The 12,413-nt window shown below is 36.1% G+C and overlaps 1 protein-coding gene across 1 annotated transcript in view; it reads left to right on the forward strand.

The window, feature by feature from the left end:
- Positions 1 to 12,413, forward strand: part of LOC117081281 (doublecortin domain-containing protein 1-like) — a 172,947-nt gene that overhangs the window by 14,869 nt on the left and 145,665 nt on the right. The window contains exons 2-5 of the mRNA XM_033207114.1: positions 2,692 to 2,793; positions 6,105 to 6,268; positions 9,309 to 9,434; positions 11,106 to 11,211. Of these exons, the coding sequence (XP_033063005.1) occupies positions 2,782 to 2,793; positions 6,105 to 6,268; positions 9,309 to 9,434; positions 11,106 to 11,211 (408 nt within the window). The 5' untranslated portion in view covers positions 2,692 to 2,781. The remainder of the gene's footprint in view (positions 1 to 2,691; positions 2,794 to 6,104; positions 6,269 to 9,308; positions 9,435 to 11,105; positions 11,212 to 12,413) is intronic.

The following is a 12,413-nucleotide window of genomic DNA, read 5'->3' on the forward strand; positions in this document are numbered from 1 at the left end:
AAGAAGACCCACCAAATTATATAAACTTCAGGTCTCACAAGATCCAGGTGTACCCTGAATATGCTATATGATTTACTCATTTGTTGTGTTCTGCTTATTGCTTATTGTTGGCCTCTCCCTCTAGTCCAGCACAGGGTAAACATGTTGAGAGCAGGAATCTTAGTTCACTGATGCTTTTTAAGTTCCTGAACAGTGCTTGGTACATAGTAGGCACTCAATAAATATTTGTCAAGTGAATGAATTGACATTACAATGAAACTTCAGTGTTAATCTAATTTAGTTTAGCTTAAGAAAAGTCAATATTGACATGAAGGAAAGTAAAAAGACTGTGGTGAATAGAAAACACTCTTGTAACTCTGTACTTTGTGTTACTAAGGGCATAGACGTAACTTATTCCTATTTCTAGATGTTTCTTTGGTAGTTGTTAGCTGCTATGTGCATCATTATTTTTTAGGTTCTATGACCTTATTCCTTGGGACCCAAGGCTAGCCTCAGCTGGCTTTCTGCATCATCCCACTCCAAGGGTGAGAATTTAATTTTAGGGCTGTAGGAGGTGCGGCCATGCAGAGAACCACTGGGAAGCCAAGACAGCAGCTGATTTTTCTTAAGCCAAGAACTGGGCAGGAGGAAAATAAAGGTAGACTATTTTTTATTTTTCTATATCTAAGTCAATCATGGAAACTTTCTCTTTAGAGAGCTCTCTTTATTTAAACGTTGGATATTAGAAATAAAAATATTCCTCAGGCAAAGGAGGAATAAGTACATAAATATATTTTTGTATATATATATAGCATTTAAAAAATAGGCATATTAATATAGAGCTTATAAACTAGAGCTGAGCTTTAAGAAAAACAGAATCTCATAAGATTTCAGTTTGGAGAATTTTTAGGTTTCTGGACACACAGTAAAAACACATTATATGTATGACTAGTGAGGGTAGCCTCCTTCACTTAAGCATCTAAACTTTTATATAACCACTAAAACATCTCTTTTTTAAAATGCCCTTGTAGGATTTACAGAGGTCATAGCCAATGTTTATTTTTATTTTCGAGAACACTTTGCTGGACGTAGAAGGGAAGCCTTATTATCAGTAGTGAAGAAAGTAGTGAGCTAATGAAGGTGTTAGGTGTTGACCAAGACCTTTCTGCTTTCTCAGGTTAGCAGTTAGCACTTGGCACTGCTATTTTCTAGAATATAATTTGCTGCACTCTGACTCCATGTCTAGCAAGTCTTGACAAAGGAACATCAATAAGTTCTCCAAACTGAGCTTTTGTCAACACTAACCTTGCAGAATACATGCCACCTAGAATTGTGACCTTCATTGCTAAATCTCTCTGTTGCTTGAGAGTTTTGTTCCAAAGTTGAGCCCTGAAGAGATTATGGCTACAGTAAGAGTCTTTTCCCACATTATTTTCCATAGGTTTGCAGGCAAAAGTTGGGATTACAAGGTTCCTTGGAAAAGTAGAGAGATTTTTTTTTACTCAGAATTGTATCTTTACTCAGGATTATTACTTAAAAATAATCCTCAGTGCACCAAGACTGAAAGCTGTAGGGTCTCGACTGGACTATCAGTAGCTCAATAAATGTCACTGACTGGAATGAAACCTACCTTTCTTGACATTACTATTTTTATTATTTTTTTTATGAATAAAGGCTGAGAAAGTGTTACTGAAACACATTATTTCTAAAAACAGATTGAGACTAATTAAATACATTTCAAAAACTTTCTCAAAAATATAAAAAAGGTAGGTTTTTTTTTTTCATTTTTAAATAAGTATTCTCCCAAATTATCTTCTGTGGAAATAGCACTAGAAATAAATAAAATGGCTCTGCTGATGTGATGGGCATATCAGAAAGGGAAGAAAATAACTTTTGAGAAAAAAAATTAAAAGCAGGGATTTAAATTATTCATCAGGCCCCTGTCTCAGCTGCTTCCTTTCTTGCCTGGTGAATGGCACATCCCACATGGATCCTCCGTGTGGTCGGAGGGGTGGTGTTCACTCTAGTGAAGCCATCCTGTCGGGACTGGTTTATTCAGATCCTTTTGACCAGAATGTTTGCTAGCATTTTTTTTTCCCCAGCGAGTGTTACATAATGCAATATTATGAATTTTATCTCTGTTCTCAACAACTTGTTGGATATGTGCGCTTAAAATGGATGACTTTCATCATACTGTTATGCAATAAATCTGTCAGGTTAAATTTCCTTTTAGTGAGCCAGAAGATGAGCTGAACGCTGATATATTTAAGTATAAACCAAACATAAACATTCCTCACATTATTTGTGGCTTTATGAAGAACCAAATGAGCTAGTGAGATTGCTATTTACTTTTTTTTTGACACTTGCTTCATTTAAGCATCCACTGTGGTCAGTGATTCCTCCTTTAATGTCCACATTTTCTTCTATTATAAAATTGTAGGGTGTGCCAGTCAAATTAGACACTGAAACCAAAAGGAGAATCAGGAGCCTTTCTTTTCTTTTAGTGCTGTTGATTTCCTTTGCCAGTTACCTACTCACGTGTGTTTATACAGTCTGTCCTTGCTTTGCACAATTCCCATGTGCACAATTTTCAGTTGACACGATACCAAGAAAAAGGACGACTACCTAAATTTATCTATGTGTGTATGAATATATGTATGTATGTATGTGTGCATGTACTTATTTTTATTTTTGAATGTGTTTATTTTTCAGGTATTTGAAAATGGTAAAAACACTGGAGAGATCTCTGTTGGTATCAGGAAAAAAGATCTGGGATCTGATAGCCCAATTCAGACTGACCATATGATGGAAAGAGTGAGTTTACTGACAGTTTACTTATGGCTTTAAGTGTCTTGCAAGTTAATTGCAACTAATTTAGACAATTACATCTTAAAGTTGTTTGCAGAAGATCAATGATTTGTTGATCTGTAAAGACTGATATTGCAAAGATTGACTTCTGAATTTCTTAGGCTTTCAGTGTTAGTATAGTGTTAACTTCTGAACTCCATACCTAACAGTTTCTTAATCTTTTTCATGCTTATATTTGGAATCTGTCTATGCTCGGCCCTGGTTTTGATACATCAGGATTTCCCTCTTGTTTACACTTTTAAAAAAGTGCTATATTCAGTGGAGAGTATGCCCTGGATCTAGGGTATTTCTAAACCCTAGATTCTGAGTAATTAACATGCAGCCTTGGTCTTCTCCCCTGCTCATTGTGAGCAAGTACAGCTAGTTTTGCTTACATCTTAGGCACTCTTACCTTTTCCTGTTTTCCAGACAATTGGGATGTTTCTCAGGCAAAACCAACATGTTCAGGGTCTTTATTTTGGGTCTTTGTCTTGCATAAAAGGACACTGAACAGCCTGTTGCTTACAAATTGGGGTTATGCACCCGAGCGCACACCAGTGTTTTGGGCTCTCTTGCCTTGCCTTTGCTCTGTAACTTGCTCCCTTTTTCTCCCTTCAGTTCAGCACCCTCAGACTTACCTCTCCTGGTGGTATCCATTACCTGGCTTTTACAACCAATCAAAAAAGTTGTATATGAATTGGGATGCTGTCATTGGATCATTAGCTGGACCTGGAAGAGAGGAAGAAATACTACTCTGATTAGAGAGAGAAAGATCCAGAGCCTTGACTGGTTTCTTTTACCATAACATACCTGATTATACAAATCACCATGACACAAAGGCCTTCATAGGATTTTCACCTGTCTCCCCCGCTTTTTACATTAGAATATTTTACCAGCTTGGGCAACATGGCAAAACCCCATCTCTACAAAAAATTTTAAAATTAGCCTGGCATGGTGGCACGTGCCTGTAGTCCCAGCTACTCGGCGGTGAGGTGCGGGGATCACTTGAGCCTGGGATGCCGAGATTGCATTTAGCTGAGATCACACCACTGCACTCCAGCCTGGGCGACAGAGTGAGACCCTGTCTCAAAAAAAATAAAAAAGGAAGATATTATTCTATAGAAACTTTTTGTATTGACTTACAGCACACTGAAATTGAGCTGTGCTGTGCTTCTGTATGCAATAAATCTGGGGCAAAAACATTAATTAGGGGCATTATAAAGCTCTTTGAGAGAGTCCTTGTTACACCACCCAAGGACAACCACTCCCTTGTGTGGACACGTGTCTCAATCACTAGCCCACTAGCCTAAGATGTTTCACACTCTTTTCAGATTCTTGAACAAATTCTTATCCTATATTATCCTATAAAGGCCTGGTGATGATAGCTTTAAAGATAAATGGGTGAAGATTATCACAGTTTTTGGTTGCTACAGCAAAGCCATAACCAATGACCTAAAGATGAAGGGCACAGAGGCCCTTACCTCCTGTAGACTGTTGAATGCTCATCTTTGAACACCTAAAATGCAGTCTGTCACCAACTTGAGAAAATAGAGATTGCAGTGCAACTCCTGTGAAAGTGAATTTGGTTAAGTGGTCAGGTGCTGACATCGCATGTCTACCTCTCATCCCTCTTCTTTGTACACACATTTCTTTCCTGGATCAGGCCTTAAATCTTTTGTATCATTCCCCTTTATAAAAAGGTGATGCCTGTAAAGCAAAATCTCTGTGATTTGAAAAATGATCAGCATAACATGTTTTCTGAAATAATAGCAAAGCAATAAAAATAAGCTCAAGGGCTGAAACAACACAAAAATAAATGTTGGGCTTTAGAAATACAATCTATAGATTTCAAAATATATTTGCCATTTCAATGGAAAAATAACCACAGCAATATAGATTTTTACTGTTCTGACACCTTTGCCTCTTATACACCTGAAGAGGAGAGTAATGATCATTTTTAGTTCAAAGGAATTGGTTATGCTGGATGAGAACTATTAATGCCTTTCCAATGCTCAAGACTTAAAGTCTTCAGCTAATGAAAACACTAAATTGGAGATACTATTATATATCTCTAATTGGGACAAAACCTAATTCTTAGGTCCTATGCATGTAGTTTCTGGTCAAGGGAAATATTTGCTCAGTCGAGTTTACAGCCAGTCGTGAGACACCTGAGATATATGGCAGACCTGTGACTTTCCCTTCTTTCCTCTAAGCCTCAGCATTTAGCACTTCTCAATATACCCTTAATGGGAATTAATAGAGAAGCAAAAAAGAAAAGAAAATAAAGGACCCTGAACTGCAGTTAGGCCAGAAAAGACCACAGCTATATCCACATCCCTGCAGGGATTACAGAGTAACAAGAAATCGAGAAACACAACAACTGACAAGGGACGGATGAAAAGGAAGCCCATGACAGAAGGCTGGGGGAGGAGTGATGGATAGGGTGGAGTGCAGAGCAGGGAAGAGCAGAGGCCGAAACACTTAAACAAAGGTGACAGAGGATAATGAAAAATGTCTTTTCAAATACCATATGCAGCACAGTTCTGTTAGATTTACTTTATATTTGAAATTTGCCCTAAATTAGAAATATCTTGATAATTTAGAGACTCTAAATGCAAGATCGAAGCAAACACTGACAATGCTATTATTTTAAATATTAAATGACAGCTTTTCATACTTCACACTTCAATGATGTCTTACTCACAACTTAAAAACATTCATTATTGAAGATGTCCACAAGCTATTTCAGGGTTCCTAATTAAAGTGCATCTAGAGAGAGATCTTTCTAACTGAACCAACTTAGGCTAAAAGTGATTTTAATTTTGGCAATTGTCCTACTATTAGTTACCTGAGATTTGCTGGGGACAGGGAGCTTGGTGATTGTAAAACTTGAACGTGGTCTGGACGGCCCCTAACAAAATGTGTAGCTCAGACAAGAAAAGAGTAACCCTTATCAAAGAGGACCGTTACCATGTGTAGAAGCTAAATGCTCTTTCTGTAAGACTGTCACATCTGCTTTCAGTCCCCGTGCCAAAGGGTCAGAGCTCAATCACAAGCCTGTGGCACCCCCTGCTGGTTAAAAGCCCATGCTCATTTTGTTACTTTACACTGAGCTAAACATTGCTGTCATTTCACACTTCTTTTAACATTCTATATGAATTTAATTATCATTTGTTTGGACTTCATTTGTTACAGAGTAGAGACAGTTTATTACAGATGTTCCCATTTTGGGTTATTTATTCTCCTCTATCCCCTCTGCCCCCACCACCCCCAACCAGTTACTTCTCAAGATTCATCAAAGGCTTCGAGGTTCTTCCATCAACCCACCAGGCCTCAATTTTTCCTCAGTGCGGCTTTTTGATGAGAATGGCCAAGAAATTAAGAATCCACTTTTGCTGAAGAATGAGCAAAAAATTTGGGTCTCTTATGGTAGAGCATACAGGTAGGAGCAAGGGATTTGTTTTCTGTCCTCAATCTTTCCAGGGGTGAGCTAATTTGAAAGGGGATTTGAGAAGTCAAGTAGCACCCTTTATGAAAGATTTTTTACTTTGAATTCCAATAAAATTTCAGAGGTGTTTTTGCAAGGCAGTATTGTTTGTGGAATATGACATCTCTTTCTCTCTCTCTGTCTCTTTCTCTCTGTGACTTTCTGTCTTAATGCCTTGTCATAGTTTTTGAAGTCTGCCTGTCAGCACAGCAAGAGGGATTTGTTCATGTCTGAGTAGTCACCTTAATGATAGCAGATGGAAACGCCACGGGGGGCCCAAGCCCATCACACTGTCATTGTCGCACACTGCCCTGACCTGCTTCCACTCCTCTATTTTTTTTGTCCCTTTTTAAAGGAGAAATGGATGGTAATTGAAAAGGATCTTAAGCAAGATTTATGAAGCTGTAGACAACATGATTCCCCACTATCTCTCTATGTTTTCACAAATAAAGTCTTAACCTTTTAAGCACCAATGACAGGACGGCTAAAGATAAATTGGTAAAGCTTATAAGCCCTATCCTATCAAAGTTATATTCCTCAAAAGCACCTTACATTATCCCACAATAATTACTGGTTATTGCTGAGCATTGTGTAAATTTTTGTAGATTGGTAAATTCCTGCATAAAATTATCTGTGTTTCTGAGGAAAGAAAAAGGCTGCAGTATATAGGCAGTGATGAGCTGGGCTGTTGTGTTCAATATCTAGAAAATTTATGCATATTTTGACAGAACACATCCAGATGAACTCTGAAACTGCTTGTCAGGAAACTTAAACACCCTTTTCTGCCTATTTTTAATTTTTTTTAGCTTATTACCTGTAGAACAAAATAAAGGAAAATAATTTTTCATATAGAGTATAATTGATCATATATTAACTATAATGAAAATAGCGTGAATAAACCTAAATCTTAGCAAAGCAAGGGCTGTTGGATTTGCTATATATTCAAATAGTTAAAATTTCAAATACTGAAACAAATGTACTCAGAAATCCATCAAGGTTTTGGAAGAAGTTGCTAGAATAAGTTGTGGGTCGCATGTTACAAAATTTTATTTCATCTGTCCCAATAAAATTAAAATGCTTGATGATTTCTTAGGCTGTGTAATGTAGATAATTAAAAAAAAACTCTAAGGAATGGTAAGTTTTTGTCCATAAATTTCAAAATACAATTTAATTGCATTGTAAGTAGAGTTGTTTTTACAATGATAAAAGCTGATGAATTTTAAAGTGGCAAGAATTCTTGAATAATCTTGTAAGCCCTTCCTATTACAAGGATAGGCTTTAATAAAATGTGTCATTATTATTTCTTTTTAATATTATTGTCAAAGTGAAATTAATGACTCACTAATTTTGATACTTTTAATGATGTTTGCTATAATGCAGCGTTTTAATAATATTAAACATTTGTTTTTAGCTAATTAGATCATATTTGTGGAATAACTGGTAAAATGCAAAAAATCTGAGATATTCTAAAAATCAGCTGAGAATTGTTGTCAGAGAAATTTACCAGTGCATATATTTATTTGTATTTCATTATGATTTTAACAGTTTAATGTATTTTTTTTTTTTTTTTTTTGGTTTCCAATCCAACGTAAAACACCAGGAAACCATTACAGCATTTTGCTACCATGGGAATATTTAAAATGTATATGTCTAAAAAGTTATTGCCATCTAGTTTGAAATATGTTGAGAAAACGTGCAATACATACTAAGTAAATGGTTTTCATTTTCAGTAAGTAATTCTACTGTGTCTAATTTATGTTGATTTGAAGGGGTCAAGCTACTCATTTGTAAAATATTATTTTTGCCAATGTCAACTCCTATTTTGAATACTTTATTTTTCCTTCAAATTTTTATTTTTTAAAAATTTAAATCTAAGAAAGCTTGAAAAAATAGTGCAATGAGCTCCTGTATATCTATCTTTCATCTAGATTCACTAATTTAAAGAGTTTGCCACATTTGTTTTACCTGTTATATCTCCCATCTCTCCCTCCCTCTTGAGCGGCTTGAAAGCCATTCCAGACATTAAAATTTCACTCCTAAATGCTTCACGTCACATAACTGAAGAAGAGTTATGTGTCACCACATTATAATATCTAATACAGTCAACAGTGATGTAATATCCTCTAATATACACTCTCTATTCAAGCTAATCAAAATATGCTTTAGAGCTCTTTGTAATCCAGTATTCAAATACACTTCCTTGTATTAGTTATTTTCTTTAGTTGTCTTTAATCTAGACTATTCTTTTAATCTTTTGTTTTGTTTTGCATGACATTAATTTATTTTTCAAGAGTCCAGGCACTTTTCTTGTAGAATGTCCCACATTCTGGGTTTGTCTGAGTGTTTTCTCATAATTAGATTCAATTTAAATATTTTTGGTAACAAGACTACACAGGTGATGTCGTCAATTTTTAATTCTAGAGATAAATAGCAAGTCTCAAGCAATTTAGAGAAAAATGGCTGATAGTGTACAATAGTGGCCATTGTTTTTGTTTAAAATCTGTTTTTGATTTTAATTTCCAAATTCACTTAAAAGTGTGCCTAACAATATGTGATATGAAAATCAAATCAGCATAGCATTTAGTGAGCTCACAAAAATAGTTGTTTGTGGCCAAATATTAATAATTCATTTAATTATCAGCTCCCAAGATTACTATAGATATATTTGATTACTGTTATACATGAGAAATGAACATTATATGAATGACGATTGTTTTTCTTACAACTAAATACTTGGCTTTAATTATTGTAATTATTATTTTTAAAATTACATATGTTGAAACTATTTTGGCATATTATAGATCAGCTAAATAAACTGAAGTATACATTTCAGGTGTTAGTATAGAATACCAACAATAGTGCTATATAATAGGAAACTCACTTATTTCTGAATTTTATTAGACACTGATAATGTGTATTTTATTGTTTATTTGTGCTCAAATTTCCCTATTTGTATAATTCTGAAGATAGTTTTGATGTTTTTTCCATTTTTCAGACCTCCACTAAACCTTGCTTTGGGTTTGACCTTTGACCGAGTGAGTGCATTTGCCAGAGGTGACATCATGGTTGCATATAAGACCTTTTTGGATCCTAATGCTGTTCTGCTACCTGGATGTGGCAAGTAAATTAACAAGTAATCTTGTTAAAGATCTAGTTAAAGTAATTCAAATCACTTAATTCAGAATTTTTCAGAGTAAGAGATTCGAAACACTAAAAGATGCTCTTTCAGTTGTCTTAAATAAGAATTGTTTCTTTTATTGACTTATTTAATGGTATAATGAGGTAGTGTCTAAAAGACTTGTTAACTTTTCCTAGTTTTAGAAAACCATATGGGGCCATGAGCAAAGCATAGTTTCTGCTTTGCAGAAACAGCAATTTTGTTTGAAACGTAAAAGCTGTTTTTAGTGGTTATTTCTAAATTAATCATTTTAAATGGAATCATTAAAATATAAAATATGTTCTGTGTATGAGTGTTCACATTTAAACTTCTTATCTGATGGTGATACATTTAAAACAAAGCAACGTTCTGGGGACTTGTTGGGGCAGTGAAGAGCAGGAGTTAGAAGATCTAAGGAGGCACTTTGCTTCGTCTCTGCTAGTGATTGTCCAGGAGCTGATTTCTTTTTTTTTTTTTTTTTTTTGCGGGGTAGGGATGGAGTCTTGCTCTGCCGCCCAGGCTGTAGTGCAGTGGCGCGATCTCGGCTCACTGCAAGCTCCGCCTCCCAGGTTCACGCCATTCTCCTGCCTCAGCCTCCCGAGTAGCTGGGACTACAGGCACCCGCCACCTCGCCCGGCTAATTTTTTGTATTTTTTTAGTAGAGACGGGATTTCACCGTGTTAGCCAGGATGGTCTGGATCTCCTGACCTCGTGATCCGCCCGCCTCCGCCTCCCAAAGTGCTGGGATTCCAGGCGTGAGCCACCGCACCCGGCCTGGTGTTGGTTCTTATCTGCGAATAATACAAACTGGCTTTTACTGAGTGTTGACCATAGGCCTGGCACAGTTACAAATTAATTGGATAAGGATTGATTTAATTCTCACAATTATCTTACTCCTATTATTCTGTATTACTCTACTCTTACTCCATTTCTCAGAGACAGAAACCAAGGCACAAAGAGAGAAGTAATTTGTCCAAAGTCACACAACTGGTACATGGTAGAGTCAGGATTCTAACCCAGATCATTTGTCTTAAGTACCTGAGTGCTTGGCCACTATTTAGTGCCATCCGATAAAACTTTCTGTGATGACGGACACACACTTTGTGACTATTGAGCATTTGAAATGTGACTAGTGTGAATGCAAAACTGAATTTTAAATTTTGTTCAAGTAAATTAATTTAAATTTAAATAGGAATAGGTAGCTAGTGACTACAATATTGGACACCACAGCAGATCCTGATACTATTTTGGATTAGGTAATCTATCTATAAGGTCCCATCTAGCTTTAACAATCTTATAATTTAACAAATTATAGCTCTTTTTAATAAACAGTTAAAAGTGCTGAAGTAGAAGGCATATACAGAGAACCAAAAGCAGTCTGATGAGATCACTCAGTCCAGCCAGTGACAACCTATTGCTAAATATGTCTAGAGGTACATACTCATTAGAAGTTGTTTAAATAACAGCTTTATTCCCCAATGACTGCTGGTGCTTTCCAGGCAAGATTTGATGTATAAATTATTAGTAATAGTGTATACATAAAGAGAAAAGGGTATTATAATTAAAGAGTAAAGGGTATTGTAATTAAATGCATATTATTCTAATACAAATAATTACATATTTTACTCTTCTTAGTTGGGAAGTTTGTGAGGGATTTCCAATTAATTTCAACTGTACCAGTCAACAGATACCTGACCAGTTTGAAAAGGTGGACTTGGAGAACCATTTTCTACAGAACAAGGTCAGATTTTAGTTCTCGTACTTTAAAAGGTGCACTTTATGCGTTGGATACTCAGCCAATATATAATGGGTATTTGTGACAGTTTTTTTTTCCCTGAGATGGAGTCTTGCTCTGTTGCCCAGGGTGGAGTGCAGTGGCGTGATCTCAGCTCACTGCAACCTCTGCCTCCTGGGTTCAAGCGAACCTCCTGCCTCAGCCTCCCAGGTAGCTGGGACTGTGCCTGGCTAATTTTTGTACTTTTAGTAGAGATGGGCCATGTTGGCCATTTTGCCATGTTGGCCAGGCTGGTCTCAAACTCCTGACTTCAAGTGATCCACCCACCTCGGCCTCCCAAATTGCTGTGATTATAGGCGTGAGCCACCGTGCCTGGACTGTGACAGTTTTTTTTAAACTATAAATTATATTACAGTTTTTAAAACTATAACTTATGTTTACAAATGTTGGGGCAGATGTTATTCTTTACATCCTGTTAATTAACCAGGCACTTCAAAACAGAAAGCAATATATATAATTCCTACCTGAAAAACTTATACCTGATTTATGTTATTTAAGCCCTATTATTTGGCATATTTTCTTTGTACTATTAATAGCTATAATAATAAGTTGGAGCTATTTAAGGAAGTCTTTAAGATGGCTGCTATCTCTATAGTTTAGGATCTGATCTATTTGCTCTACAGGTCAATGTATCTAAGGAACACAAGTTCTTTAGGAAACCTAACTCATGGCAACCCAATCCCAAAGGTCCATATTAGTTTACACTTAGAAATTTATCCTTCCAGTAGAGAAGATTTTTTTTCCTCCAGCTCAGTTATGAAAGGCATTTTAAATCTATCTCCAAAGAAAGAATAATTATTTTGTTTTTCTTAGCTGGCAGACTCTGTGTATGATTGTTGCTCGTTTTAGCAGTGTAAACTTTAATTTTTGAACACGTGAAATCAAAATCAAAAGTCACTTACGGAGACAGAGCAGTCCAAAGAAAGTAGGACTTCCTATCAACTGGGCCCTGTATTTCCAAGAGTCAATGCAAGAGACACATTGCCCCAACCTGCTCTTTTAAAATTTCTTTGTGCTACCCATTCAGTTTCTCAATTATGTCAAAATTTAAACTGAAAATATTGATTGCTTCAAGGAACATATGGATCTAAATAAGTGTACTTATGCCGGGCGCGGTGGCTCAAGCCTGTAATCCCAGCACTTTGGGA

This window comes from Trachypithecus francoisi, unplaced genomic scaffold, assembly GCF_009764315.1.
Source record: "Trachypithecus francoisi isolate TF-2019V2 unplaced genomic scaffold, Tfra_2.0 Lachesis_group8, whole genome shotgun sequence".
Classification (NCBI taxonomy): domain Eukaryota; kingdom Metazoa; phylum Chordata; class Mammalia; order Primates; family Cercopithecidae; genus Trachypithecus; species Trachypithecus francoisi.